Here is a 24,181-nt window from a genome sequence, read left to right as displayed (position 1 = left end):
TAATCAGCGTATTTAAAAAATATTCAAAAATGACCAGACATTTTATTTAGTGTATATACAGGAATTTAAGAATACATTTAATAATGAGAAAAGGTATAATTAATCTCTTTCTAAAAGGATTTTCTTCTAAATTTAATAAAATATTTCAAAACTAGTATAAAACGAACTAAAATTCCAAAAAGTTGTGTCTATAAATTATTTTAAAGGTGTTTCGAGAAATACACTCGTTAAAAGTAAAGCAACTAGTTATTTTTTATACAAGACGATAATGCAATTTTATTGTCGTGTAAAAAACAATATTTTTTTTCATAGCGAGTTGCGTTTAAAAAATATTTAGAAATTATTATTTCAAGAAATTTATTACGAGTTGAAAAAATATTGTGCTGGGTTGGCGTTGGTTTCTATGTAATTTGACAAATAAATGAAGCTGTCTCTTTAGTTGTCAGTTTTGAGTCAATATTTTTTAATTCTCTTTCGTGTCGATTGCTGAGTGAATTGGAGCCAGAAATGGCTCAAAACGAAATAAGCAAATTACCAACAGATATTCAGGCTGAGGCGACAAACGCCATATCCAAATTACTTCCATTTAAATCCCGAATAACTTACGAAAAGGAATACAAAAATTTTTAAAAATGGAAGCAATTAAAAAACGTGCGAGAAGAAATAAAGTTTTTAACCTTTTTCATTTAATCTACCCTTGCGGTTAAAGTACTACTTTATCTACTATTTTTGATAAATATAAGGCAATTTTAACAGTTGCTATAGAAAAAAAAATAAAAGCACATTAAGAAAACAGAAGTCACTCCATATCTCTCTTTTTAAATCTAATCAACAGATGACGCAAACTGAAACTAGAAGCTCAAAAATTCTCATAAAAATATTCAACTTATCTTTGAACTAAAACTTTAAGTATATAAAATGTTCTAAAATAAGTAATTCATTTTTAAAAATGTAAATTCATTCTCAATAAAATTCTACCTCAAAATCGAACGATAAAAAAGCAAACTTATTGCTTGCTTCAATCGACTCCTCTATCAAACAAATTCAACAAGAATCAGAAGAATTTTTGTCTTAAACAAAGTAATACACGTGGACTCTCGTGTATATACACACCGGCTTCCACGATCGCGCGACGTCTATATAAACACTGCGAGCGCCGTTTGTTGCGGCTGGTAGCGGACGCGGCCAATAGACGACTGAGAGGCGTCTGGAAAAGACGCTCGGCGTCGGGACGCGTGCCTTCGACGGCGGGCGTGCGCGCGCCGCCCTCTTTGAAGAGAAGACGTCCAGACGGAAGTCGGACACCGTGACTGGGGAAAAGCATCAATGAACGGGGGGAAAAGGAAGGAGGGGGGATTTTGGTAAAAAGGGGGATAGGTTTGATTAACCTTTAACCGCTAACGGGCGGTCTATGGGACCCCGCTAACTATATTTTATCTTACAACGAAATAATTGTAGATTGTTTGGGAGGGGGGAAGTTAAGCAACGCGACCTTATAGATCTATTGTGTCCCCCTTTCTTGAGTTATAACTCATCATACGTCTCAGAGCTTAGACAAGCTTTTTCAAATCTGTTGGTCACATCTGTTGGTGCTCAAAGGGTCGAGCCACGAAGGGATTGGGACATCAAAAATGTTTTAAAAATTTCAAGGATTGCTTAGTTTTTTGGAAAAAAAAACGATTATTTTTTTGAAAATCAATTTTATTTTTTCCTGTCGTTACTTTTTAGAGAATCAAAAAACTAATTGCACATTCTCATAGCCACTTTATTAGAACTATCTAATAGTATTTTTAAATTTTCAAAATAGCTGAAAATTTCTGAGATACAGAGGCCAACTTAATTTTTTTAAATACGGACCTGCTTTTTTTATTTCAGATTTCGAAAGAACTCGATCTCCTGAGTACAATGATTTGGCACACTTGGTCCTTTTTTTTGTTAGGGTACCTTAACAATAACAAAACTATTTAATTAATATTTTAAATTAATTTCAAGTCCGACTCTGTTTTTTTTTTAATTTATTTAATCTTATTATTTTCATCGCAATAATATTGATCAGCGCTAATTAACATTCAATAAGGAAAATCGAGCCAATTGGAAGATTCAAATAAATAATATCCAGATCAGCAATTTAAAGATTTATTGTAAATTTAAAATCTCAGTTTACGATCTAATAATATGCAAAATATTAATCGTAGTTATTATAAATAAACCAACTTCTACAAACTAGTTTCTAATGCTATACATGTCCGAAGGAGTTACCTTCCTTAATGCACAAATTTATTTTTCGTTCAATCTTATTTATAGCATATCTTCTTTTTTGAACATATCTTCTTTTTATACTTCCGAATGCACCCTTTTTTGTATTTTTTTACTCTTTTTGTACTCTTTATTGTAAATTTTGCCATTTCCAATCCATCTTCCGGGGAAATGATTTGATGATTTGATTGTTTATATTGTTTATTTTTTATTATTTTATTACATTTGATTTTCCGTATTCAATGTTTCACCTCACGTCATTGTTAAGTTTGCAAGCTTATCAGTATAGTAACGATGAGTAGATTAAATATTAAAAAAAAACAGAGCCGGACTTAAAATTGGTTTAAAAAAAATTGTGAATGTGATATCTTCGGATTGGACGCTTCATATAATTAAGATCGAATTTCACAGGTAAGTTCATTTGATCGTTTAAGTGTGGCATATCATAATGCTCAGGAGATCGAGTTCTTTTAAAACCTGAAATAAAAATGCAGGTTCGTATTTAAAAAAATTATTATTGATGATTTGATTGTTTATATTGTTTATTTTTTATTATTTTATTACATTTGATTTTCCGTATTCAATGTTTCACCTCACGTCATTGTTAAGTTTGCAAGCTTATCAGTATAGTAACGATGAGTAGATTAAATATTAAAAAAAAACAGAGCCGGACTTAAAATTGGTTTAAAAAAAATTGTGAATGTGATATCTTCGGATTGGACGCTTCATATAATTAAGATCGAATTTCACAGGTAAGTTCATTTGATCGTTTAAGTGTGGCATATCATAATGCTCAGGAGATCGAGTTCTTTTAAAACCTGAAATAAAAATGCAGGTTCGTATTTAAAAAAATTATATATCGCCTCTGTATTTCACAAATTATCAGCTAAATTGAAAATCTAAAAATACTATCATATAGCCCTAATAAAGTGGCTATGAGAATATGCAATTGGTTTTTTGATTTTCTAAAAAGTAACGACAGGAAAAAATAAAATCGATTTACAAAAAAAATCCGTTTTTCCGAAAAATCTCAGCAATCCTTGAAATTTTTAAAACTTTTTTAATGGCATCTTGATGAACATCCTAAAGCGCAACTTTGACCCAATTTAACCATCTTCGTATCTATTACGGTTCCCGAGATACCAATGCTCGTACCCCGAATTTGTAGTACCCTGTATATGCATACACATTGTGGGAATGAATGCAATATATCTCGTAAATAGTAAAACATAAAAAAAAGTTACACATCAATTTGATAATTTTTTTATGGTCTTTACTTTTAAAAACTTTGCGACAGTAAAAAAATGGTTAGGCTTTGGCGCCCTGTAAACTTTTTTTGTAGACTTCTCTTCCACTGGCGAAAATATCCAGCCTTTTTTCAAAATATAACAATAACATTTTTAAAATAATTAACTGGCCATTTTTATAAGCTCTATATCCACAATTTAGATGAAGCTCTGACTTTTTTTAAACATAAATTCTATACTGACGTGTAATAATTTTAAAGAACAATAAAAAAATTCACAGAAAAAAATTACTTGCTATTAAATATTTATTTTAGATTTTCTAGTAAAATAAAACGAACATATCTGAAAAGCGGAAGGCTGAATACAGTTTAAAATTTACAATATTCATATTTCTATTATTACTGAAATAATTTAATTTAATTATTTTAATTATATATCTATATTTTCTACACTTCATCTGCGTTTTACTGAAGATATTTTAATAGCATTAAAATAATTTAATAATGATTTAAAATAACATTACTAACATTTATGAAATATCTAGTTATGATTTTATAAATATATCTTTATTTTAATTTAAAACAAAGACCGTGAATTTAACTGCCGTAATAAAACAACAATTATAATATTAACTAAGTGAAACTATAGAACTTCATATCGCATGTACATACGTTCATAAAACCATAAAAGCATAAAAGCTTGTGTTTTTTTATGTTTTTCCGCTATGTTACTAGGACAATAAAAAATAATTTTCAGTAGAAATTATGTAATTATGTAAAATCAAGTAATAAATTAAAATATTTTTTTTTAATCGGCAAATACTAAATTTTACATTTAAATACGCTTGAAATATGTTTAACTAGCATGTACCCGCGACATCGTTCGCGTCGAATTAATCATTTGTAATGGTGATGATAAAGCAAAACAAGAATTTCCATTATCATACAAACTGGATAAAATTTTCTCACATTTATGTTAGCATGAGAAAAAACAATATGGCGATATTATTATATAACTTGGTAATATTTGAGGGGTAGTTTCATCTCGTTGAAATTTGACTTTCGAAAAATCCTTTTGCCAAAAATAAGATTTTTACGTCAAGCAGTTTAAGCAGAATCGTGGTTAAGAAGTTACCCAACTTTTTGGAACACCCTGTACGATTTTTTAAAGAATTTCAAAATATGTAAAAAAAACAAGTAAATTATGCTTGTCCAAGCGTTTTCCCGAAAAACTAACCGTTTTTTAAATAATAAATATTGTAATATTTGAGGGGCGTTTTCACCCTCTTGGAATTTGAGATTCGAGAAGCCCCTCCTTATCGAACCTCTACACCCCACAGTCAATCCGTTTGCCAAAAATCAACTTTAAACGTCAGGCAGTTTAAGCAGAATCGTGATTACTCAATGGTCATATTTTATGAAACACCCTGTATAAATTTATAAAAAATCTTAAAATATGTAAAACAACAAAATAAAATAAACGTGTTTAAGAATTTTTCCGAAAAACTCACCGGTTTTTAAATAAAAAATATTTTAATATTTGAGGGTAGTTTCATCCCCTTAGAATTCGAGTTTCGAAAAATCTCAACTTATCGAACCTTTACACCCTTAAAGTCAATCTGTTCTCCAAAAATCAGCTTTTTACGTCAAGCGCTTTAAGCAGGATCGTGATTAATCAATGACCAGATTTTTCGAAACACCCTGTATACATTTTTAAAAAAAATTAAAATATGTAAAAAACAAAATAAAATATACGTGTTTAAGCGTTTTTTCGGAAACTTGACCGTTTTTGAAATAAAAAATATTGTAATATTTGAGGGGTGGTTTCACCCTCTTGGAACTGGAATTTCGAAAAATCCCTTCTTATCGAACCTCTACACCCTAGAATCAACCTGTATGCCAAAATTGAGCTTCTTACGTTGAGTGGTTTGAGCAGGATCATGATTAATCAATATGTCAGTCACTTAAGGATTTTATATATTAGTATAGATAAAACAAAATTAATATTTCAGGAAAAATATAAATCGCATTAATTAACTATAGTATTAAATATTTTGGTAATAATTAATTTTTCAATTAATTAAAAATTCTAAATAGGGGATAGTCACGTAGCATTTGCTACTTAGGTGTTTTTTTACTGGTATTATTTATTTATCATTTATCAAAAGTTTTTCAATGGGCTCCACAGAGCAGAAGAAAGAGAGGTAGACCTAGAAAATCCTGAAGATGACGCTCTAAATCGAGATGTGTGGCGTAGGGTAACGGGAAGGCAGCAATAGGCTGTAGTTGGAAATGAGTATTAAATACTTAAAACCAAATCCCGTTTATATATATATATATATTCTTTTATTTTATAGGCATTTTAAATGTAAATTATAAAATTAAAAAATACGATTCAATCTAAAATCATGAATAAGTCGGAAATACTTACTTAGAAAATCATGCTTCGTGCCCGCCATACCTGAAACAAAGAGAAAAAACACGTTATAAAACATACGCAACAACAACTGTAACGCACTATTCTGCATTATTATCGAACATCTAGCAGAAACTGAGAATAGCATTAACGGCTGTTTTTATTTTACATAGCGGAACAGATCGTTTATCAGATCTTTCTTACAACTGGAGTTAATGAGAAAACTAGAATATTTCGTTTTATTAGCTTTAAAGTATAAGAACAAAGAAGTTGTGCAGGTCGTATAGTTTTAATTAGTTGTAAAACCTTTTGAATGATTCTTCCAACATTCCAGGCGAAAATAAAAGAGAGAAGAAAATATTTTTTTGTGAAAGCGTTTCGCAATTGACAGTTTTTGCTATTTATTTGAGAATTGAAATAACATTCTTTTAGACACTAGTATCTAAAAGTGATACTTGTTGCACTAGCGCCTAAAGGTAAAAAATGAGACGTTAAAAACAAATGAAAATATTTATTTATAATAAATCTTAAATGTACAATTATTTAAATTATTAAAGTGAATACAAGGGGCACCTAACTTTTCGCCTCTAAGAGAAATGCAAGTTGTAGGAGTCGGAATAAGTAAATTTCTTGTACTGGCAATGCTGGTAGCTTCTGCTTCTACGTGAACTGCTTTTAATTTCTTATTTGGCGTATCTTTCTGTCCCATGATTCTTTTTGCTATTTCGGTTTTCTGTTCAATTGAATTTTCAATGTAACCTTCAGCAACCGAGCTTGATCACCAACCTCCATGTGTCACATTGAGTGGTCGAAGTTTTGCGTACTTACGAAATACATGTAAGAAATTGATACCATCTATTGGTCCCTCAGTAATCGTAAACACTCTAGGAAAAAGAGTCCGTGTCAACACAAGCCAATCTTTTAATGTAGTTTTTTTATGAAGGTCTCTTGTACCATGTTAAGTAAGTTTTTTCTTCTTAACTTTTATAGCAATAATTGTTGAACATATATTTCCATTTTAGTGTCCTGAGGAAGGAATGAATAAATTCCGAAAGCTTGACAATTAACAAAGTGTATTAATTCTTTGTCAAACCCTTCCGACTGCAACCCCACTAGTTCCTAGATTTTCTAGAAAATTAATATATGCCAGAATAGAAGAAATAAACCTGTGAAATATTAATATTTGCTCATAATTTTTGAAGATATGAAGTACATTTTATAGTTTACGATATGTTTAAATATGGTGTATGCTTGTAATTGATTCTACCTAGGTAGATATCTAAACTAGGTTTATGAAGTTAGACTAAAAATGCTATTTGTGACAACTAAAACAATTTAATATCATATTCGAGATAGGATCTATAATAAATGTAAAGAAATGAGCCGAGAATTAGAAATTCGATTTTTTTTTTCAAATTATGAATCTTTTTAAATTTTTAGTTAAAAAACACAGTATCTTCATAATATCAACATAGGTAGATTAAATTTACAAGAAAGAAAACTCAGGAAAGATACAGTCGCTCTCAAAATTTGAGAAAAAAAACATTCTTTTTATTTTTAAAGTTAAATAACCCGGTTACCCGAGACTTTTTGATTTTCAAAAAACGGTAAAGAGAAAATTTGTTTCTTTTACCGAGATCTATAAGCTCTGAAAATTGCCACTTAATTAAGAGTCACCCTGTATAATTCATAGATATTTTCGGGCAACACATACCAGTACAAACTTAAGATCAAATAATGCCAAAGTAATTAAAAAATATATAGACCAAATACCATACCCAAGCCAATATTTTTAAATTATAACGCACCGCAAAAACCCTGGTAATAGCTTTTATATCAAAAATTAAGCCAGATTCACAATGCTATTATAACTATAATCCTTTTTTTTCAGTTTTTCCTCTACAATCGAAATTTTTGTATTTATATTTTCAGTTCTATGAGAATTTTTAATGGTACTCTCTGGCAATATTTCTGGATTGTTTCTGTCATAGATACAATTTATAACGACTAACACCAACGAACTAAATAAAGCTTGTCCAGAAATTAAATTGTTAACTATGAAAAACACAGCCTTTATAAAATCGGTTAAATAATTCTAGTGTCTATTAATTATATAACTTTTCATATGTATTAAATAATTATTATACTGTTAAATTAATTAAAAATAATTACAATTAAAAAAATATTCAAAAATAAAACAATTTCATTTCACATATATTTAAATATTCAGGTGAACATTTAATGACAACAGCAGAAAATTCTACTATACTAAAAGAACTATTTCTTCAGGGCTACTGAGCAAAACAAATCTGGTGGTTGCTTTTACAACTTAAATTAAACATATAAAAATATCTACGTTAAAAATACTAATTCAATATGATGCAGTATTTTTACTTCAATTGAAAAATCAAAAATTTTGCATTAAATTTTCAATTCGACGATATTATTTTCATAATCCCTATATAGCCGATATATTTCTGTCACAGACAAAACTGATAGGTGAATAAACGAATTCCAATTAGTTTAATTAATATATGACAAAAATACTAACACCCTTGAATTAAATAAAGCTCTATCACAAATTAAATTGTTAACGATAAAAAACACGCCCTTTATAAAATCGGTTAAATAATTCTAGTTTCTATCAATTATATAAGTTTTAATGTATATTACGTCGATAGAATAATTATTATGCTGTTAAATCAATCAGAAATAATTACAATTTCATTTGCACATTGAACCGGACGACCTGCTTTTAAATTAACAATCCTCGTAATCGCCAGGAAATTAATATAAATAAAATCGGAACATAGTATGTTATAAACAAATATTGGTGTAGCGTCGATAAATCTCGTTTAGTATTTATTCAATATCACGCTCGGATTATCTGTGTTCGCTTTGAGGACCGATTAATATAAGTCTCGTTATTTCTAACCTATTTGTTCCGCATTTGAATTTATTATTAATAATTGCAACTGGCGATTAATTATTATATTACGATTTTCAATTAAAACTATTGGTAGTTGTTCTGAATATAATTACAAAAAGTTTTTACGCTCTTATTTGAATAATTAAAAGTAATCAATATTATTATAGGCTAATTAATTGTTCACTACATTCCACCAAAAATCAAATGTTGCAAGAGGGTAGAAAAAATAAACTTTCTAAGATATAGAGATTTATTCATAATTTTTGGATATATGATTCGCACCTTATATTTTGTCATATTTCAACGTAATGTTATGACTAGCATTTCTATAGTTTTATCTACATTAACATGATCAAGTCAAAGAATGTAGTGTTAAAAAAACATAATAATTTAAAAACCATTATTTTTTAAAAAAAATGACATAAATATTTAAGACAGTCTGCGTCATTTAACATATATATTGCATAAAATTCAATAAAATGAAAAATATTGAAACTATGAACCCTTCCCGGACACAAACGGTACATTGTGAAACAGGAAATTGTAGAGAGAAATAAGCCCTATAACATAGTTTACAACATTTTAATGAACAGTGCTTTTCATAAAATCAATAAAATGAAAAATGTACGAAATAATATACATGTACTGATTTCTTTCGAAAATCGACAACTATGAAACTATGAACCCTTCCCAGACACAAACGGTACATTGTGAAACAGGAAATTGTAGAGAGAAACAAGCCCTATAACATAGGATCCAACATTTTAATGAACAGTGCTTTGCATAAAATCAATAAAATGAAAAATATACGAAATAATATTTTTTAGAATTTAGAATGAATGGGAGGGGGGTTAATCACTTCGACCTTACAGATCCATTGTGTCCCCCTTTCTTGAATCATAACTCATCATACAGTCCCAGGGCTTTGACAAAAGCCAGTATCTGGGACGGTTTTATAGAGGGTAGTTCTCCATCTCCAATATCAGTCGTACCAAAATTCATGGCACGAATGGTTGTCGTCTCGGCGCACTCAGTGATGAGGTGTACTGGTGTTTCCCCATCTTCCCCACAGAATCTGCATTCGCCGTTTCTTCTTAGTTTCAATCTACTGAGGTGTTCATTGAGGAGACAGTGTCCTGTTAAAAACCCCGTGACAATCCGAAGATTGTTCTTACTCAGACCCAGGAAGATCTGTGATTTTTCTTGATCATAAGCCCTCAGAAACTTCTTCGAGTCTCTTAGACCATTGAAGATTTCCATTCCAGGTTGCGGATGGAATCTTCCAAGTTCTTGAGTTCCGCCTTGAGTTGGTTACCACTTGGAAAGCAGAACGGTTCTGGTCCAGTTAGTGGAGTGTTCGCTCCTTTCCTAGCTAGATTATTTGCTTTTTCATTGCCTACTATCCCTTGGTGAGCAGGCACCCAGTGTAGGAGGACTTTGTTTTCTTTGCCTAATTTATTCAGCTTCTCTATGCATTCTTTGACCAATTTCGAATTGATTTATACTGAGTTGATCGCCTTTAACGCTGCTTGACTATCAGACAAGATGGCTATTTCTTGTTTCCGATAGTTCCTATCTAAGATAAGTTGTACGCATCTCTCGATAGCGTAGATTTCTGCCTGTTGGATACTAGGGTAAGTGCCCATTGGTTCGGAGTAATTAGCTCTCGGCCCAAACACTCCGATCCCTGTTCCCGTATTGGTTTTGGAAGCATCAGAATACCAAGTTATGGTATGGTCTTTTAACTGCTGGGCAAGCGTTTCGCTCTTCCAATCCTTCTTATTGCTCAATACTACATTGACATGTTTGTCAAAGTTGTACGTTCTTGGCATATCGTCCACTGGGAGTTGCAGGAGTGGTACTTCCTTTTTGAGGGTGTTCCAAGCCCCTGATCTGACAATTCTCCCAGTACTAATTCCGTTAGTGACCATTCTAATCATTGTCGCATTGGCATATCTACCAATGACAATGTGCAGTGGTGTTAGATCTAGAATGACCTCCATTGCTGCTGTTGGACAGGTTCTCATGGCTCCTGTGATGCATACACATGCTAATCTCTGGACTTTGCATAGGTTTAGCCTTGCCGTCCGTTGCTCTAGTTTTGTGTACCAGGCAACTGCTCCATACGTAATCATGGGTCTTACTATCATGGTATACATCCAGCGCAAAATGTTAGGGAAGCAGCCCCATCTATTTCCGGCCAGTCTACTTACTTTCTTACTACGAAATAATATACATGTACTGATTTCTTTCGAAAATCGACAACTATGAAACTATGAACCCTTCCCAGACACAAACGGTACATTGTGAAACAGGAAATTGTAGAGAAACAAGCCCTCTAACATAGGATACAACATTTTAATGAACAGGGCTTTCCATAAAATCAATAAAATGAAAAATATACGAAATAATATACATGTACTGATTTCTTTCGAAAATCGACAACTATGAAACTATGGACCCTTCCCGGACACAAACGGTACGCTGTGAGACAGGAAATTGTAGAGAGAAACAAGCCCTATAACATAAGATACAACATTTTAATGAACATTTCTTTGCATAAAATCAATAAAATGAAAAATATACGAAATAATATACATGTACTGATTTCTTTCGAACATTTCTACAGTTATATCTACATTAACGTGGTCAAGTTAAAGAAAAATGTATTATTAAAAAACATAATAATTTAAAAACCATTATTTTTTTATAAAAATCGACATAAATACTTAGACACCCTGCATTTAACATATGTATTAAGGATTATTGGACATAAGGGATCGAAGTAATATAGAAAAACAGTTTGTTTTCGTACATCAAATTACAATAATTAAAATATTCAGTTGAAAATTTCATGACTACAGCAAAAAATTCTACTATACTAAATAGAACTACTTCTTTAAGGCTACTGAGCATTGAAAATCTGGTGGTTGCTTTTACAACATAAATTAAACATAAATATCTACGTTAAAAATACTAATTCAATATTATCCGGGATTTTTACTTCTATTGTGAAATCTAAAATTTTGCATTAAATTTTCAATTCGACGATATATTTCTGTCACACACAAAACTGATAGGTGAATAAACGAATTCCAATTAGTTCAATTAAAATATGACAAAAATACTAACACCATTGAATTAAATAAAGCTCTATCACAAATTAAATTGGTAACGGTAAAAAACACGGCCTTTATAAAATCGGTTAAATAATTCTAGTTTCTATCAATTATATAACTTTTAATGTATATTACGTCGATAGAATAATTATTATGCTGTTAAATCAATCAGAAATAATTACAATTTCATTTGCACATTGAACCGAACGACCAGCTTTTGAATTAACAATCCTCGTAATCGCCAGAAAATTAATATAAATAAAATCGGAACGTAGTATGTTATAAACAAATATTGGTGTAGCGTCGATAAATCTCGTTTAGTATTTATTCAATATCACGCTCGGATTATCTGTGTTCGCTTTGAGGACCGATTAATATAAGTCTCGTTATTTCTAACCTATTTGTTTCGCATTTGAATTTATTATTAATAATTGCAACTAGTGATTAATTGTTATATTACGATTTTCAATTAAAACTATTGATTGTTTTTCTGAATATAATTACAAAAAGTTTTTGCGCTCTTATTTCAATAGTTGGAAGTAATCAATATTATCTTAAGCTAATTATTCACTACATTCGACTAAAAATCAAACGCTGCAAGAGGATAGAAAAATATAAACTCCCAAAGATAGACAGATTTATGCATAATTTTTGGAGGTATGATTCGCACCCTTATTTTTCCTCATATTTCAACGTAATGTTATGTCTAGCACTTCTTTAGTTTTATCTACATTGACGTGGTTAAATCGAAGAAGAATGTAGTCTTAAAAAACATAATAATTTAAAAACAATTATTTAAAAGAAAATTACACAAATATGACAGTGTGCATCATTTAACATGTATATTAAGAATTATTGGACAAATGAATATAAAATATTCAGGTGTTATTTCTATAACCTATTTAATAATAAATAATTTTAATTAGTTATTAATTATTATATTACGATTTTAAATTAAAACTATTGATTGTTATTTTGAATATTATTACAAAAACTTTTTTCGCTCTTAAGTGAATAGTTAAAAAATGTCGTATGCGAAAGCGGAGAGGTACCTCAGGACTTTCTCAACGCGAATATAGTGAATATATTTAAGAACAAAGGAAGTGCATCAAATTGCGGAAATTACCGCGGAATTTCGCTATTGGCTATCGGCGGAAAAATTCTTGCAAAAATAATGTCAAACCGCCTGCACCTATATATAGAAAGAATCCTTCCAGAATCGCAAACGGGTTTTCGTACCAACCGCGGCACCGTCGATTCCATGTTTTCCATCTGTCAACTACAGGAAAAAGTAAAAGAGCAGCAATCTAAACTTTATGTTGCATTCATCGATCTAACAAAAGCCTTCGACTCTGTGAACAGAGATGCGCTTTGGGCAATTATGAAAAAGTTCGGAGTATCCAACAAATTTCTTACAGTGTGTAAAAGCCTCAATAACAACAAGAAGTCAAGAATGTCGCATCATGGATCACTGAGCGACCCATTCCTAACAAATACACGAATTAGGCAAGGATGTGTCTTAGCGTCTCTCCTATTCAACATATTCATGGCAGCGCTCTCCATTATAGTGGACAGCAAACTGCAGGAGAGAGGATTGGGCATTAGATACCGATATGACGGCGGTCTGTTCAAGTTAGAAAGACTCAGGGCAAAAAACACGTAAAAAATTCATCACAGAACTTCAATACGCTGACGACTGCGCTCTAGTTGCAAACACGGTACAGCAATTACAAGAAATGTTTAACACATATACCTGGGCATACGAGGCTTTGGGACTGGAGCTAAATATCGACAAAACTAAAATCATGTGCACTCTCCCGGAAGATCACAACAATGCTATAAAAATCGGAGAAGAACTATTGGAATATGTGGCGGAACTCAATTACCTTGGCAGTTTGATTTCGGAAAAGGCCAATATTGACTCTGAAATTCAGAACAGGATTAGTAGCGCCTCAAGAGCATTCTGGAAATTAAAAGACAGGGTTTTCTACAATCATGACTTGAGTACAAAAACAAAACTTGCAGTGTACCGAGCAATTATAATCCCCACCATGTTATATGGGAGCGAAACCTGGGTTAACAGCGGCAACCAAAAAGTAAAGAGGCAACAAAGCAATGAGATTTTTGAATGTCCGGAGTGCGGTAGGCAGATAACATCACGTATCGGGCTTTTCAGTCACTGAAAAGCACATGAATGAAAACGTCTTGCGTGACCATCTTCTTTATGTGTGTCGAATACGCGTCAGCGAGTAACGGCTGTATATGTATATGTATGTATGAATAGTTTAAAGTAATCAATATTATTTTAAGCTAATCGTTCACTACATTCATTTAAAAATCAAATGTTGCAGCAGAATGGAAGAAATAAACTTCCCAGGATATAGATATTTATTCATAATTTTTTTGAGTAAAAGAATAGTTTTCATTTCGCGCAGGCCGACCGGTTAAAAAACCGCCCTTAATTTTAATTGTTGCGGTCTCATGTTTAATAGTCCATTAATTTTTAAATTAATGCAATATTTTTCGTCGGAATGACCCCGGCCTTAACCATAGTTTAGGATAAATGGCCGCTCCGTCGCTAATAAAACGAATAATTCGCTCGTAAAAATTAACAATTCATCGGAACGTCTTGCAGTTTTACGGCCGAATGTAATGTTTTAATTATCGCCTAGAGGGCGATACAGGATTCTGGTGCCGGTGAAATTTTGCCAAGAAAGATTTTTTTCTTATTTTGCGGCAATAAAGTTTTGTTTTTATTATATTGCACTTTTTTAATCCGAATGTTTTAGTGCATTTTAATATAAATTAGCAAAAATGTTGCGTAATAGCCAAAAAAAGTCCCTCCCATACTTCTACAACTTCGAAATGAGAGTAATAATCAAAAGTTATTTTCTAATTGCAATTAACAATTTCGTAATTGATATACATAGTAATCAGTCACCCCAGCGCGTAATATACACATACCTTTTCCCTCAAAATCATCCCCTCGCTAATTAATAACTGATATTTGAATTCCAGCGATTCAAAAATCCTTTTTCCCTTTAGTTAACGTGTGTTTATATTCCCGTTTAACGTCTCTATGTGCGCCGGCAACATTTTCAAACGTTTCCAGTGTTTATTTGCGACCGCCACCGCGGCCGAGCCGGACGCCCAAATAATTGATACATTTATTATCGTTATTCACTAGCTGTGAAATTAACTTGCATTGCGCGAGCGCCCGCTTTTTATATCTACCGCAAATTAAATTCGGACTTTTGTTCTCCCTCCTCCCCCCTCCTTCGTCATTCTACAATTATTCCCCACTCCCAAACTCGCCGCACAGTGGACCATATTCAATAATTTGGGACAAAAACCTCCTCTAAAAATCAACAATACTTTATGGGAATTCATTCTTTCTTCGATGGCACTAAAAACCATGCCTATTCACCGTCTTTTTTTCGTTCCAAAATTCGCGAATTATTCAGTGATTTTCCGAAAATTTGGTAGTTGATGAGCAGCAATTAAAATACCAAACGTAAAATTGCGTAAATAGAAAAGCTTCAGTACAATATTTGGTTTTAAAAACTTAAATACGTCTAGAGAAATGAAGCATTAAAAGTGTTACGGTATTTTCACAAAAACGTAAAAATTTTAAAAACGGTAAGATTAAAGTGCGGTAAACCTTAATTAAATTTACCTTTATTTTAATCGTGAAACTAAAAATGTAATAATATACAGGGTGTTTAATATAATAAAAATACAACTATCATATTTTTTATTTATTTGAGACACTCTGTACCTTTTGAAAATAATTTTAAATTGTAGCTTTAGTCCTTCAACGATCCCTTCACTCACAATTCCTAAAAATCTAATCGTGTGGCTACAATATTCCGTGTCGAGTGAGGGGAATAACCCTGTATATATCAAAAGGTAGAGATCTGTAAATATTTAAATAGAAAAAAGAAAGCAAAAAATCATTATAATTTTATGAACTACCCTGATAATTATAAAGTTTGTCCAACAAATCAGAGAAGAGTTTAATAGATGACATCTAAAAAATGACAGAAAACAATGTACTTCTGAATTAAAATGACCCAACTATCAGTCGGACGGGACATAGGAAATCCCATGTAAATTTTAATGGGGTCAATTATTGGGTTCCCTAATTATTTCTTCTTATATTCGCTAGTTGGTAAACTGAAATTCTATTGCATTCGGCAGAAATAGCATTTTTTAACTCGTCTAGATTTGGGTATTTTTTTATCCCTGTATATCCTGTTTTTTAAATGGCCCCAGAGAAACAAATCATTTGGCAAAATATCAGGAGACCTTGCTGGCCAATTTATTGTATGATTTAGGCCAATAACGTTTCCGTTAAAACTATTGTCTAAATATTCCCGAACAGCTAGGGTACTATGTGCCGGGCAGCCATCCACTTGGTACCAAACTTTCTGATTTTCCCTAGCGGCATCATATAAACCAGGTAAAATATGATTTTCGAGTAGTTCCAAATAATATTCTGCATTTAAATTTCGCGTAAGAAATAATGGCCCGATAATGTGTCCGAATATCCCTGCCCAAACATTCACTTTCTGTCGATATTGCGTCCTTGTTTCGACAAACCTGTGTTGGTTTTCTTTGTTCGAATATCGATAATTTTGAACATTGGGTTCATTATTTAAGGTAAACGTGCATTCGTCAGTAAAACATATATTTTTAAAAAATCCCTATCCGTGTTTGCCGTTTTATCCGTTAAACGCCTGCCGCCGTATTTCGTCCCCATCTCGTAGCTCTTGGTGCTTTTCATATTTGAAGGAATAGTATTTATGTCGTTTCAAAATCCGAAACGCTGTAGTATGATCTATTCCTATTTCATCCTCAAGTTTCCTTGTGCTGATCTTTCCATCGTTCTCTTCCACGCACAATAAAACTTCCAAGTCGGTATCATTTCTTGCATCTTCTCTTTTTCCTGCCTTGCTTCACATCTGCAGTTATTTATTAGGGTACCTTTGGTCTCAAATGTCTGGATATTCCTTGCGATTGTAGATTTCCGACACCTTTTGATAACTATTTCCTTGACAATACCATTTAATCATCAATACTTTTTCTTCGGTAGTGTAATTCATGGCTAATAGTTTCGATGTAGGTATGAGTTTTTAATAATAATAATAAAGCACTAAATAGATAAATTTCTGAAATTACAACTTCATTTGACAGTTATCTTTTACCTTGACTGGTGCTCATAAGTAAATACAGGGCCATAAGAAAGGAGAAATATTTAAAAAGAAATCGGCTATAACTCGTAAACGGGCTAATCAAAAATATCTAAAGTTATTCTTTTGAATGTGGGTTTTAGTGCTCTTCAATAAACCTAAATAGAATTATTCTCTAAAATAATTAGGGAAGCCAATAATTGACCCCATTAAAATTTACTTGGGATTTCCTATGTCCCGCTCGACGATGCAACACCCGGTATATAAACTTCGTTAATAAACTTAATAAACAATTAATTAAAAGTCAATTAAAGTACTACAGAGAGAAAGGCAGACGCTTAAATTTACCTCAAACGGTTAGAAATATTAAAATCAGTTAAAAACGACAAACAAGGATTTCTACACACATTTTTATTACCCCTATTTTAAACTCCTTAAACCCACTCCTATAGCAAATATACAAGGTGAGTCTTAAATAAGTGCAATTATTTTCAGGGCTTGTAGATCGCGATAAAAGAAATATATTTTCTCTTTACCGTTTTTCAAACAAAATATCCGACATATTTTACTACGAAAATTTCCAAAAAAATATTTTGTTAAATTTTAAGAACCACTGGATCTTTTCTGAGTTTTCATTTTCTGAGAAAGAACTAATCGCAAAATCGGTATTACTTGTTATAAATTTGTTTGTAAAAAAATGTAGAAAATTGCTAGGTCCTTTAGGGTATGCACACAAAGAAAGCTGATTAATCAGCGCCGAAAACCAGTGCCAGAGATGGCGCCGAAACCACAATAAGCACCAAGAATTAAAAATTCGTTCCGGTAAAAAGTCGGCGCCGATTTACGCTAGTAACAAACGCCGACAAGTTTTTACTTTCATTGTGTATTACTGAGCGCTAATTTTCGGCGCTGATAATAGGCATTTATTGACCAGCTTTCTTTGTGTCGGTACCCACAGCACCGAAAACCAGAGCCAAAAACCACAATATGCACACCCAGCACAGACAACAAGCGACAAAGAATTAAAAATTCGTTCCGGTAAAAAGTCGGCGCCGATTTACGCTGGCAACAAGTGCAGACAAGTTTTTTCTGTGACGACTTGTAGGCGCTGATTTTCGGCGCTGGTAATAGCTTATTAACCAGCTTCCTTTGTGTCCGTACCCTTATTTAGCACCTAGCAATTTTCTCTTTACATCAGGTTTGTATCTTGGGTCCCTTAGTTTTGTACAGTAAAGTTTTTCTATCTATACCTATATTATTTGTCTGAAATTATTATCGATTAATTTTAGTTTTCAACCCTCTGTGCCTAGACCTGTCGAAAATAAATTAACCTTCGATTACTGTTCATAGTCGAAGTTTTAATCGACCGGTCTGCAATTTGAAATTAATTAGGTCCAACTATAGCACGGTTATCATAATTTTTCGGTTTTAGCGTTCTAGTTATTGAACTACGTAATATAGTAATTTACTGACTTATAAAGATTATAAATTACGAAATAAAGATTATAAATAGATTCATCATTATCATCATCGTTTTCAGCTTATTCGACCATTTCAAATTATGATTACACCATAATAACTCCCTCACATATTTAGTATTATAAATTATGATATATAATGATTCCTCATCAGAAAATATGAAAAAATGTTCCTATAAACATGGGTATGGAAATTCATAGTTTTAGAGTTACAGGATGTTAAAACTTTTTAAAATTAGTTTTTTTGTAATTATCTTAAATACCATTATTTTTTTATTTAAGATAGCTGTAGATTGGACTAATAGTAATAATAACTAATGATAATAATATTTAATAACAAATTAGGTAAAATATATAATTTATTAATTTTATTTTTATTTTAATTTTATTAATTGTGATTAATAACAAGGAGGCCATCAAGGAGACCAAGTTCGACAAAATATCAAGAGATAACTTTTAATTGGCATTAAACGGCCTACACAATTTTGATACCAAAAGAAAAAAAGTCAATGGCGCACATGATTTTTGTTTAAATATTCCAGTGAACATCCTGATGAATTTATCGACACTTTTTTAGCATTAAAATATGTAGTAACTTTTACCCTCAAAATTTAATTCGAATCACTAAAAAGTACTTGGAAGAAAATTATAATAAATCGAAAAAATAATAAGACTTGAACACCCTGTAGCTATGAAACAAAGCAGAATCGGACCTATGTTAATATGAAAAATAAATCTTATTTTTATACCAAGAATCTCCCCACCAGAGATGGCACATGTTTTTTGAAACACCCTATATAGAAAGGAGACAAACACAATAGATCTTCAGACAGCAGTGTTTTCCGCATATGACGGCCCAATAATATTAAGGAAAAAAACCGTGGCACATTACATAAAATAACTGTTACATTTTTCAGTTTTTTGCTTGAGTGGCGACAGTCCTGGACGTTTTCAATAAAACTTCATATTATATGATAATGACAGCTATTGCAAAACCGCTAAATACATCCAAACAACAATATTCGAATGCGACGCGATAACTAAATCGCGCTATATAAACCGGAAACCGTACGGATAGGGGCAGACTGACAAAGCTCGTACGTTCCGTCATTCTCCCTGGTAAGCGTCCCATTTGTTTATAGGCACTCGATGATCCTGGCTACACGCGTGACTTCATTCCACAGTCCTATTATATCCCTATATCCGGGCGACGCGACGTGTAATCTTCGCCTAGGTTCCAGTGGCGGCTCGTAAATATTCTCAATAATAAAAGGGTTAGGGGGTAGAAAAAATATTCGGACCAATCTAAAATTTGTCTCTTTATTTTTGTTTATACAGGGTGGTCCGAAGTATATTCCGGAAACTTTGACAGCATATTCTGCAGATAAAAATAAGTAAAAAAGTTCGTATAAATGTATGTCCTAAAATGCTTAGTTTCGGAGATACAGGGTGTAAAAATTTAATTTTTATTTCGATTTTTTTTATTCAATTTATGAAGTAACGTCAATATTTGGATGAAAATTGGTGCCTAGGAGTTTTTTGACATGAGAAATTTCGATTTTGATGTTAATATGACTCTTATTTGTAGGGGGCGCCACCTACATATTGTGTTTTAACTGTTTTGAAGAGTAATAACTTTTTATCCGTACCTGTATAAAATTACTGAGTGAAAAAATGTACATTACCGTGATATTTTCCTTAAAAAATGTCTCTTAGTAAAAATCGCTACGAGCAACCGTTGTCAAGATATTTAGAATGAAAAAAGTCAATAAATGTCATTATTAGTGATGTGTCGGTATTTGAGTAACGCGATTTTGGAGCGGTATTTTTTTGTAACGCCGTGTCGCGCTCCACAACGAATGGGGAACCTGTTACTGAAGAAGGACGTCATAATGACGACAAAATTATTTATAATTTGCAAATAAATTATTTATAATCGCTCTTGAAGTTAGCTTGAACCGTAGTAACCGCATAGCGACGTGTTTAGCTCCAGCCGTCGCGATTTCGTCGGTCGCCTACAATAGTTACTGGAACTGTACGTAGCGTCGGGCCATCTCGATGGCGACAGCGACGTGTTCGCTCCAGCCGTTGCGCTCCTAGAGTTGTATTTCCCTGTCGCGTAACTGCTGTAACTGGGCATCGACGCTCAACCTCGGCGGCGCGGGTGCCTACTTCGCTCCAACCGTCGCGCTCCTAGAGTTTTAGTTCCCTGTCGCGAACAGAAGTAACTGGCTATCGACGCTCGACCTCGCAGGCGGTTTACTTCGTTCCAGCAGTCGCTGGAGCGCTTCTAGGGTTTCGTTTTCGCCTGTAGCGATTGGGTCGGTTACTATTGGCGTTGGTGCTCCCGTCGCCGTCGCTACGTTACTTTTGAAATAGCGATTTTTGGTATGTACTAAGCATTGTATAAAATAGCGTTGTTTGAAAGATGAAACGTAAAAGCTCCTATATAATCAAATTTCCTCGATTGAAGTAAGGACGACCTTCAGATTGTCACAGGGTTTTTAGCAGGACATATCAGTCTCCTCAATGAATATCTCAGTAGATTGAGGCTAAGAAACAACAGCGAATATAGATTATATGAGGAAAATGGAGAGACACCAGAACACCCCTTCACAGAGTGCGCCGGCACGAATTGTGGTTTTTCGTGCCATAAACTTTGGTTCGACTGATATCGGAGATGGAGAACTAACCTCTGTAAAACCGTCTCAGATACTGGCTTTTGTCAAACTCTTGAGACTGTATGATGAGTTATAACTCAAGAAAGGGGCACACAATAGAGCAATGAAGTCGCTACAATCCATTATAGTTAAAACGTTTTGCGAGAAACTACCCCCTACTCTAATAAAAAGTTCTTTTTCAGCATTACGAAGTTTTACACTATCGTCATTCGATTTAGAATTAAAATTTGTGTAAAAGTACCTAATATCTACGTTTTTAAGACCTGTAACTCCCTCAGGAAGCATCTTAAGGAACAAAATAGGAACTTTTTCATTTATTTTTATCTCTAGTATTAGGTAAGTGAAATAATTTGTAATTGCAACATAGGTACTCAGATTTAGTTACTCTTATTTTACACATTTAAAAAAAGTAAAAATTATTACTAAAAATAACAAACCCGCCACTGGTCAGTAGCTGATGGAACAGGACTTCAAATTCCCCCCTCCCTCTCCGACACACCCCTTCTTCTTCCACCTGCTGATTGGGTGGCCGACGGATTTATATTCCCCCGGTAGCGCTCGTTTGTTTTTAAGGGTTTTCGGATTTTTATCTCCCCAGGGGTAGAAAGTTTTGTTTGTATTTTTTACCGTGCTGCGATGTCAAGTCAATTATTACCTGGACATCGGAAGGAAGTGCGGAATATATTCCGAGATGGAGTATAGTGTGTCGTGCATATCGATTAGGTTTTTTATTTGGAGGTTTTTAATAGCGTGCAGAAATTTGCATTTTTTTAATCGATCTGTCTCTTTTTGTAATTGGTAAGGGAATAAAGGATCAAAATAATAAACGATCTTATTAATTTCAAATGGAGAGTTGTTGATTTAAAGGTACTTGTGTAGAATGTAGAAGGAGTAAGAGGGGGGAGAGGTTAATCACTGCGACCTTAAAGATATATTGTGCCCCCCTTCCTTGAGTCATCACACAGTCTATAACCCATCATACCCCTGTTGTAGAGGGGACAGGGTAGTTCCCATCCTCCTCTGACAACAGTTCTTCCTCCGAGGGTACACACCCTTCCACGGTTGGAGTTTGACCCTCCGTGCCGCCCTTCACCACAGTCGAGGAGCTTGCCTCCGGCTGAGAAACCTGTGAGGTGGAGGCTGGAGGATCTGTCTCCATTTTCTCCACCTCTTTAACTTGGTCTCTCCTTAGACCTGATACCGGTGTTGTCCCGTATATATAATAGAGGATATGTCCTTTTTTCTCTATTGCCTCCTTGGATTTGAGGTCAATTCCTATTGTGAAGACCTGACCATGACTCTCCTCCCTCGAGTTGATGACTCGCCAACTCCATTCCATCCTTACATTGAAGTTCTGACCCTGGATAAGGCTCAGCAGGTAGGTGGTGTCTTTCCCCTTGCTCCTCGGCAGAAAGACCGTGAAGGCCTCCCCTTTAGAGATGTTTTCTCCCTTCACTGCAACCAGTTCCGGCCCTTGGCAATTTTTAAGCAAGGTACTTTTTTAAAGGTAATTACTGCCATTACTCGCTGACGAGTATTTGACACGCATCAGAAGGTGGTAGGCGTTTTCTTTCATGAGCTTTTCTGTGACTGAAAATCTCGGTACTTGATGTTATCTCTCTTCCGCACTCCGGATATTCAAAAATCTCACTGCTTTGAGGCCTCTTTACTTTTTGGTTGTCCTTGTTAATTGAGTTTACTTCTCCATTGCGTTCTATTTTCTGCATGCTTATTCCCTTTAAGTTTTCATGGGAAATATCCTTGTACAGCACGTCTGTCCGTTCTGTGGCTACGGGGTATCCGTGAGAGGGGAAACGATATTCTCTCGATATTTTTCCTAAAAAATTAGACGACGCGTCCCATCAATAAAAATTCTACAAATTTGCAAGTAGTCAATAAAATGAGTGGGCGGAGCGATTTGCGGTGACGTACTCGTCAAGTCGACGTATAAAATATGTTTATTTAAATGTTTTTTGTCCGCATTTCTTTCATAGACACAGATCCAGCAGACGAACTATACCTTTTGAGTTGTCCACCCGGTTTCCTCTTACCGTCTACAAGCTCACCTCAAAGAAGAGATTTCGGATAGCGGTTTTCTTGCATCCTACATACGTGACCAGCCCATCTTATGCGGGATTTAGTAATAATGACTTCAGCGCTCTCGGAGCTAGCTTTTTCAAGGACCGATACGTTTGAGACATGACATAGTGGTACCATTTTATTTTTAACAGTTGTCTAAGGTTACAACTTATTTAATGCGTTCGTGTGCTGGCGGTACGTCACCCAGGTTACGCTTCCATATAACATGGTGGGGATGATTTTTATTGCTCGGTACACAGCAAGTTTCATTTTTGTGCTCAAGTCATGATTATAGAAAATGCTGTCTTTTAATTTCCAGAATGCTCTCGAGGCACTGCTGATTATGTGCTGAATTTCAGAGTCGATATTAGTATTTTCCGAAATCAAGCTGATCCCCGCTACATATTTCAATAGTTCTTCTCCGATTTTGATATGTATATTGTTATGATTTTTAGGGATAGTGCACATGATTTTAGTTAAATTTCATAAAAAAAAAACAATACAAAAATGACAAAAAAAGTCTGCGAGTGTACTAAAAACACACCATAAAACAATATAATTACCGACTAAAAATTCTTCTATAAACCTGCTTAAGGGGGTTCTTGCTCCTTGATTTAATTAATTAAAATTATGAGTTACAAGGCTGATGGCTAAAGGGAGAGTAGCGGATCCCTGCAGGATAAACGTGTAAGTGCCTTTCGTTGTAAAAGTTCAAAATATTTACATAAAGAAGTTTTTAAAGAGAGTATTTAAACAAAAAAAATGTTTATTTACTATTATCCTGG

At 33.4% G+C, this 24,181-nt stretch overlaps 1 protein-coding gene across 1 annotated transcript in view; it reads right to left on the bottom strand.

The window, feature by feature from the left end:
• LOC115888546 (calmodulin-binding transcription activator 1) overlaps window positions 1–24,181 on the bottom strand; it is a 517,884-nt gene that overhangs the window by 429,350 nt on the left and 64,353 nt on the right. The window contains exon 3 of the mRNA XM_030908300.1: window positions 5,934–5,963. Coding sequence (XP_030764160.1) covers window positions 5,934–5,963 — 30 coding nt within the window. The remainder of the gene's footprint in view (window positions 1–5,933; window positions 5,964–24,181) is intronic.

The sequence above is a fragment of the Sitophilus oryzae genome, unplaced genomic scaffold (genome assembly GCF_002938485.1).
Source record: "Sitophilus oryzae breed Bouriz unplaced genomic scaffold, Soryzae_2.0 scaffold_801_pilon_pilon, whole genome shotgun sequence".
Classification (NCBI taxonomy): Eukaryota; Metazoa; Arthropoda; class Insecta; order Coleoptera; family Curculionidae; genus Sitophilus; species Sitophilus oryzae.
The sequence above is the reverse complement of the archived record's forward strand: the minus strand, read 5'-3'. Positions and strand labels throughout refer to the sequence as shown.